The sequence below is a fragment of the Macrosteles quadrilineatus genome, unplaced genomic scaffold (genome assembly GCF_028750875.1).
Source record: "Macrosteles quadrilineatus isolate MER2022 unplaced genomic scaffold, UCM_ALF_1.0 Scaffold_7__1_contigs__length_78375512, whole genome shotgun sequence".
NCBI lineage: Eukaryota > Metazoa > Arthropoda > Insecta > Hemiptera > Cicadellidae > Macrosteles > Macrosteles quadrilineatus.
Genome location: NW_026542600.1, coordinates 3214925 through 3223615, shown reverse-complemented (window position 1 = coordinate 3223615; position 8691 = coordinate 3214925). Strand labels below are relative to the sequence as shown.

At 36.7% G+C, this 8691-nt stretch overlaps 1 protein-coding gene across 1 annotated transcript in view; it reads left to right on the top strand.

The window, feature by feature from the left end:
• Nucleotides 1–804: 804 nt before the first annotated feature.
• LOC128998680 (unconventional myosin-XVIIIa-like) overlaps nucleotides 805–8691 on the top strand; it is an 85918-nt gene continuing 78031 nt past the window's right edge. The window contains exons 1-3 of the mRNA XM_054424913.1: nucleotides 805–954; nucleotides 4589–4753; nucleotides 7174–7780. Of these exons, the coding sequence (XP_054280888.1) occupies nucleotides 4616–4753; nucleotides 7174–7780 (745 nt within the window). The 5' untranslated portion in view covers nucleotides 805–954; nucleotides 4589–4615. The remainder of the gene's footprint in view (nucleotides 955–4588; nucleotides 4754–7173; nucleotides 7781–8691) is intronic.

Genomic DNA, 8691 nt, shown 5'->3' with positions numbered 1-8691 from the left:
ACTTAAAATAATGTATGATTAAAAACCCATAGATTAAGGGTCACCAACACGATCGACCACGACAACTTAATTGCCACCACCAGTTTAATCAGAGATGGTTGATTAACGGGAGCGTATACGAACATGCTAACAACAATTTACCATCCCGACAGACAGCTACCATAATATTCTGAAACAGTGCGGGTTGTGTTCTCGTATACACCTCCATCAACTCGCCACCACGTATAATCCCGGTTTACATGCACGTCCCTGACAAGATACCTCCACGACAACCTGCCACCACAAAGGAGTGCGTATTGATATGTATGAAGTACCGTGTTCGTGTTGACGTGCTCGCTCATGTCAAGGTGTCACCTCGACAAGGTGCCTAAGATCTAAAGTCAATAGTAACAGTCTTTTATTTGGCCTGGCCTGACTCCAACTAGTCCTAATTTATAGGCTCAGTTGATTGAGAAAATTAGGAGAACGGTCGACAGTTTATCTCTTTTATTGTTAAATAGTTACAGAGTATTAAAATCTAACTACTTTCAGTTTCATGTAGTTATAATCAATGCAAGCAACATGATTTACTTGGATACTTTTACTTTACTCTTACATCCCTCTACTCAGTCAAATCCATTCTATTCTAGTCCTTTACGACTTTCCAATCTATCATATTGAATTGAAATCATTGCGAATCCGTTCTGTTGCTGTTCTCTCCGTCTGTATAGATGGGAAGAAGGAAGAAGAAGAACAGGAGGAACTTAAAACGTAAACGAACGCTAAATAGTAGTAATATAGTAGTGTAGTACTAGTAGTAAGAGACTAGAGAGTACGGGTATTACAATTTACAAGTGTGTGGATGAATTAAATGACATTATTTCGTGCTCGATATAGAGATTTGTATAAAATACCAAAACAATGAACCATTCCTATAAAATAAAAAATTAAAATTTGGATTTATCTGAGTTGAAGGTATCGTAAATCAAATGTAAGCTTGTAATTTAGGTAGGCCTAGTTTAGGGAAATTTAACCTGTAATAGCCTAGGCCTATCAGGTATATTATGTTATTATTTGATTTGATTTCAGTGTTATCACTTAAACCTACATGGTTTTTACACGAAATTATGTAATGTATAAACCATAACAGCTAAATGAGATGTTTTGCTAGATAATCAAAATCCTAATACCCTAGGCCTACACGACCATAGGCCTAGGCTAATCAACCTCCCTCACCAGAAATTAGTTTACCCTAAGACTACCCTTTTCAAAACAACATTGCTTTTGCAATCTTTTATTTTAAACTAGCCACTGTGAATTTGTAAGCTTGAAACTGATTATTTTAAGGAGCAATTCAAAAATAAAGAGGTATAAACAAACCTAGGCTGTGCCCTAGACCTGTTCATTTTCTTGGACTATCTAAAACGCACAAATCCTTTAAATGTTAAACTAGAAGACAACAGTCACAACATTTTTGTCCATCCCAAATTTGTTGAGAAGTCGGCCAGTCCCACCTTCTTTTCACAAAGTCTGTTTCTTCATTTGCCAAACAGGCTAGTCCCTGTAGGGCTGAAGCAGGAATTTAGTCTTAAGTTGCCACTGAAACCAATGGTGATTGTAAGTTATTGAAGTTATTTTTACTAGTTTCTATTTTAGGTATCTTCTTGTATACTGACCACACCCTTTTTAATCACGTTCCAGGAAGGAATCTGTTACAACATTTTAATATAATTTGCAATTAGGATGGATTTAAGACTCTCCTCTTTAACACGTTCGCTGCTACGGACGTTCCGGAACGTCAAACGGGCCACGGCGCCAGGAGCTAGGAGCGTTCCGGAACGTCGCCGTTCATTGATGTTTAACGTTAGGCCTACCATGGATCAGCCAGCTCGTCACAAGCGTCCTATATTTCTTTGCAGCTCGTGGGAACGTACTTTTCTGACAATAAAAAATAAAGTTTCCCAAAATCACCACCAGTGTCATTTAGAACAGGGCTTTGTCCCACCTCTTTCCAATCCTGCTAGATAGCGACAACTTACCGACTGCAACCTGGGCAGTGCTGCTATTTATCAGAATGACTTAGTAGGCTACTATGTCCAAAGCCAGTTTGATTGCAGAACATTGCCATCCAGTAAAACTACTGTTGTTTTTACTGTAATTCAGTGTTTCGGCAGCAACGTTTACATAGCGGCGAGCTTTAGTTCAGCTCCTGGCACCGTCCCGGCATCTAACGGTCAGCAGCGAACGTGTTAAGTTAGGCCTATAATGTAGGCTTTCTTAAATTTTAACCGATTAGGCTAAATGGTATGTATGTTTTTATTTTAAATAATATTTAAAAATCCATGAGATAATTTATATCTTGCCAGTTTTGCGCTTTCCCAATTTTGGATTGTCAAAGTGGTATGTCTGTTGTATACAGGGTGTCCCGGAACTCTCTACCAATATTTTAGGGCATTGCTCCTGGGTAAGAAACATACCTAAATATCATATTTAAATTGTCCGGAAGTCCTTAGTTACTCACACAGCCGCCATTTTGTTTTTTTCAGTTATTAATTTTTTTTTAAAGAATGGTTAAACATACGAAATGGAAACTTTGCGCAAACATTTATGACAACTAGACAAAGCTACCAAAAATGTATGAAGATTTTTCAAATTCATAAAACAAAATGGCGGCGGTTTAAAAGTTTGTTTCTTAAATAACTCGAAAACCGTTGATTTTACCAAAATTTTACAAGAATAACTTTTTTAAGGCAATGTTAATACAAATCGATCGAAACCTAAATCTTTAAGATCGGACGAGTATTACCTGAGATATTGCAGTTTTAGTGATAATTGACCGCTGGAGGTTAGTAGCAGCGCATGCTGAAAGCGGTCATGTATCACTAAACTGCCATATCTCAGTTATTACTCGTCCGATCTAAAATAATAAGGTGTCAATCGATTTGTAATACAATTGCCTTAAAAAAGTTATTCTTGTAAAATGTTGGTAAAATCAACGGTTTTTGAGTTATTTAAGAAACAAAAAACTTTAAACGGCCGCCATTTTGTATTATGAATTTGAAAAATCTTCATAATTTTTTGGTAGCTTTGTCTAGTTGTCATAAATGTTTGCGCAAAGTTTCCATTTTGTATGTTTAACTATTCTTTAGAAAAAAATTAATAACTGAAAAAAAACAAAACGGCGGCTGTGTGAATAACTAAGGACTTCCGGACAATTTAAATATGATATTTAGGTATGTTTCTTAGCCAGGAGTAATGCCCTAAAATAATGGTAGAGAGTTCCGGGACACCCTGTATAATATTGTTTCCTAAGGCACATTCAGTAACTTCTGACTTAAGACCACATAGTCTGCACACACAAATCATTTTATGTAGTATTTTATTAACTAGGACATATAAACTAACAACATTTAATTTTTTAAATATAAAAAAAAATCTTCCGAAATATTTGGTAATCCGAAATGGGTACGGTCCCAACCATTTCAGACTATCGGGACTCTACAGTATTCACGATTTTTCTGCTATTGCGAAAACGATGATACTTAATGTCTCTGTGGCAGCGGAAGTATGTGTGCCCAATTACCGCGGCAGACGTTCTGCATTTCTCTGGGATCACATGAGACATTGATGATTTTCTGCGACTGTGGAATATGTTCACGATTTTATGTTGCAGGAGACTTAGGCCTATATAATTTATCTAAACACTAGGCTTATTTAAAGTTGTTAAAACCTGTTCAGCCATTTTAAGTTATGACTCAGTAAAAAAGGTGTGATGGCTGTTGGCAGAGTGAGAACGCTATTTCTGTTTCCACCCCATTACACCACTGATATAAAGGTACCTATTGGCAGTGCGCGGCTACAACTAACAGTCCTAATGTTTTGCCTATTTAACTCTAATGAAGAGTAAAAATAAAAACTCAACAATCCAACAAAATTAACTTGTGGAAAAAATATTTACCGGTTAGGTTAGGTTAGCAAAAAATGGCCACTTAAGAAACACTGCTGGACGTAATTATATCATTGTTTTTGTTGTTTGTCACAACTTTTCAACTGCATCTTGTAGTTATGAGTGAGCCCTTTCAGCTGAGAGACTGGCTTGAGTAGGCTATCAGTGTGCTGTGGGATGTGCACTCTTCCCAGTCAGTCATCCTGTTGGGTTTCCATCACCTAGCAGACTCATCTTCAATATCCCAACTTTTCATCACATACTTTCAAGTTTCACGTCAAAACCTGCACGCTATCTTTCTGCACTTCAAAACTGTAATAATTTCTATAGGCCTAAACAATGTCTGTTGTAAATGAACGCAGTTACACGCATCTTACCTCTAAATGTTTACTCAAATAGGCCTAATGCTTTGATTTGACTACTGCAAAAGGCTTGTCCAAAAATTTAGCTTCTGTTGTGGCCAAGTGAGCTAGGTCTAGTTAAAACCTGAGATCAGGACTGTGTTCTTTACTTTCATTCACTACTTTTCTGGCCGATTCCCACCCATTATGAAAGAAAATGGTTTTTTAAAGATCTTGTCTAACTTACACTAGGACTACTTCAATTAATTTATGAATAAAATAATTAGTCTTATACAGACTATTAAATTATACTTTCTTTCAGGTTTGTCTGTTCCTAAATAAACAAAAGATGTTCAGTTTCATGAAAAAGAGTGGCTGTGAAAAAGATGATAAAGAGAAGAAGAAAAAGGATAAAAAAGATCGCAAAGAAAATAAGAAAAGAGAAAGAGGAAACATGACTACTGAAGAGTTGCTCAGATTGGATGAGGTAACTTGGGCCTATTTCTGTATCTGTTACTCCTTATCTAATCAGCAAACACAGACCCAGTCATGTGTTGTCCTAGGTTTGTGGCTGTAATCTGATTGAAGCGATGCAAACGTAGAAACAGTTACGAGCCGTGGGTAAGGCTAACTTACCTAAACAGTTTTTAACAGTTTCAAATCGCCTTTGAGCGCAAAAATTACCAAAGGCATAATCTGTCCTTACTTTTTTGCTACCTTTGTCTAGCTATTATAAAAGTGTTGAATAAACATACTGCAACTTTGCAGCCAGCCATATTGAGATGTTATGTGGTAATTTATTTTTCAAAACAGTGTTTCTAGGCAGTAAAACTTTGCTGCTTAGTAAGTTCACAAAATAATAACATAGCAACCTTTGAGGCACAAGATCTTAGTGATATATCAATGTTTATCTTAGAATAATACTTTCTATTTGTTGTAAATGTTCAAATCCATGAACAAATATTTTAATCCAATATAACTTTATTAAAAAATCAAATTCATCATAAGGACAGTTTGGTTTCCTAAATCTTTTTTAGGCCTACTAGCAAGAGATGAAAGTAAAGTAAAATTGATTCAAGCACAACTTTGAGACTTAGTAAAGGGTTGCCAAAAGTGCTTTTGGCATCGCAAATGTTATTTTGTACCACTCTATAAAAAAACTAATTTAGCACTAAGTTAGGCTATACAATTATAATGTAATATACCCCGCCGCAGCAAACCTGCAGACTAAGCGAATTTCCATTAGACTGATAGGATTTACACTAAAATGCCTCCTTAAAAATATCATACTTATTCCCTATTTAAATAGAATTAGTTTAACGAGTACTTAGGTTTGCTGCAACAGGGAGGGTAAAAAGGTGTTTTTTATGTTAATAGTTTAGTAAGAAATTAATGAATTTTCAAAATTTGATCAAAATATGTTCATAAACAAGCAAACTACAACAGTTGACTTATTCTCCATAATGAATAACATAGGGATTTCAAATTTACAGTTTTTTGGAATTTTCTCCGTAACCATTAGGCGCACAATAACACTTCAATATACTAAATTATTTGTTTTATTATGCTCTACAAAATGGTCTGAAAAGAAATTGTAAAATTTTGTGTTTTTAGGGTCAAAAATGGGAAAAACCTATTTTTACTCCATAAAACCCCCTATAAACCCCCGTTCCCATAGTCCGATCATGCTGGTTCGCGAACTCGTTCGAATAAATGTAGGTTTACACGTTTGTACCAAATTTCATCAAAATCGGCTCATTTTTGCTTGAGGTACGTGCTAACGGACATATATATATATGAATTTGAACAGATGGTGTTTTTTTTTCCTCTAGGGACCTCAAAACGAAAAAATAAATCGGTCCCGGGTCCAGGTCTTACCATGAGTACCGGTACTACGGTAATAGCTTATTCCCTATTTGGGAAATTCGCTAAAATGGGAAGTACAATGTTCCTAGGACAAGAACTACATATTGCTCTACCAAAAAAACATTAACTAATAAGGATAGGTATTGAACTTTGAGGTTATGGTAGCCATGTAAAAATAGCTACTTAGCCTATGTGCATTCTGGGAACATGCAAATAAATTCAAACACTGCTGTTTTAAACAAATCTTTTTTAATATATATATATATAGTCTATAATTCGAATTTGGAATTCTATTCCTGACCACAATAAAGCCATATAAAACCGTGGTAGGTTTAAGCACAGAAAACGTACTACTATGACCCAGAATGCCAACCGCATGGTAAAAAGCATTAAGTGTTTTGAGAGAGCTTTGCCTGTCAATCCGTAGGCAGCGCCACCAGCGTTGCTATGCTATTGCATGGCAACGCTGGTGGCGCTGCCTACGGATTGACAGGCAAAGCTCTCTCAAAACGCTTAATGCTTTTTACCATGCGGTTGGCATTCTGGGTTATAGTAATACGTTTTCTGTGGTTTAAGGCAGAGATTAAGTGTATAATTTTCATGATCAGAAATGATTGAATCTCTTGGCAACGGCGTGACGGGTTGTTGGTGGCTTGCGTAAACGATTCTATTCAGGATTTGTCAATTGTCATAGATTGTTATTGTAGGTTATTTTATTTGATTTATCTATATTAATTGTTTTATTAATGTTTTAGAGGTCAAGTTGTTGAGTGGACTCGCCAACTCCCAACTACGCCTCTCAAATTAAGTAATTTCTAATTTAATTTTAACACTTTAGAGGTCGTGCGGAACGAGGTGAAGCCTGAGATTTTTGGCAGGAACGGTCTAAAGCGGGGAAATCCATTGTGGGGGTAAGAGACGAGCCGATCGTCGCCTTGCATAGCAACACTTCCCCCGCCACACCACTATTCCCCTCCAAGCTTCACCTCGTTCCGTACGACCTCTACTCTTTCTTTACTTACTTTAATTATGTCTGTGCAGGTTCGACGCTCATTGAAAATTAGAGGACGTCGAAAAGAAAAAGAAAAACTACCTAGTGGAATAACGGCTGATTACAGTGCAAGTTTTTTTGCCGAGTTAAGTAGAAACAATGATGGAGCTTGTGGACCTAGCTCTCATAGTCGTAGTGATAATCTAACCCAAAGTGATAGTTCGGAAACGAGCATGACATCTATTAACAATCCCGGTCCATCACACAGTAACTTGCCTCCACTACCTCCTCGACCACCCAAGCGCGGGATCCTCAAACAAACTCCGAAAACCTCTAGTAATAATGACTTATTAAGTCAGGGAGATACATCTTACACTCTAATGAGGAACACGTTACAAAACGAAGTTATAACTTATCAGAACTTACCAAAGCGATCGGCCCCGGACGGAACCAATGAAGGTGTTGAAGACTCATCGTCAATCGGCAGTGGAGATCACACGCCTAGCAGTTATCTGACTGCTCCAGTAGTCAAGGACGGCAAGACCCCGAGTATCGACAGTCTAACTGACTCGGCAACTAACAGCAGTTTTGCCACTCCTCCCTTTAGCATGAGTCCTGTCGGAGAAAGCCAAAGTCATCCATCAAATCTGGAGAGTAGTAAGTAAACAGCTTTTATCAGGATGATTTGTGCCATATTTTGACAAGTGATAATTTATAATTAAATTACTGTTGTTGTTTACCGATAAATTTGTCTCGCTAATTGCCGTTTGATCTTTTATATGTACATTTACTGTTGAAAATATAAGTAAGCCTTCAGTATAAAGGTACATTTAAGTTTTACTTGTGAACAATCATTAGTTTTGAGATCTCGGTAAAGCGTCAAACTGTGATCTGCTTTGTTTGCTTTTGCATCTTTGTATAAATTAAACAAATTATATAGGCCTACTTTAGTAGCCTATCCCACAAACTGTTGAAAAATGTTATTCTAAGTTTTGATAAAATATTAGCTGAAATGTTCTTTTGGAAGATATTATATTATTTCTACTTAGTTTACTTGAAACTTTAATGCAATCTTTAACCCCTTCGCTTACAACGACGGCGATCCGCCGTCGCGCTCCCGTTAGCCATTGTGTGAAGCGACGGCGAATCGCCGTCCGCTATTAAAACCTGTTTGTGCCGAGTTAGTTCCCCAGAAATCCAATAGATCGCATATGCTTCTTGTTCTATGATTTCCAGGCTTTCTTTTGGTTATATTTTCGTCATCTCAGTCCAGTCCAATCGGCAAAAAAACTGAAGTTGAAATGGTGCAACTTAGCAGCTGACGACGTCTACACTGGTTTCACAGCTGATACGTTGTTGTGTTTACTTCGACGATGTAAACATTGTGTTAGAGCCTTGTTTTACTTTATTATTTTATTGAAAAGTGTAGTTATCTTATAAAATAAGTTATAGAATTTACTTTGTGTAAGTTTTTATCAGTATTTTACTTTTTCGTCGTTATAATGACTGAGTTATTAGGCCTATCATGTCGTGTTTCACTTCGTCGTGATAAAGATTGAGCTACGGTA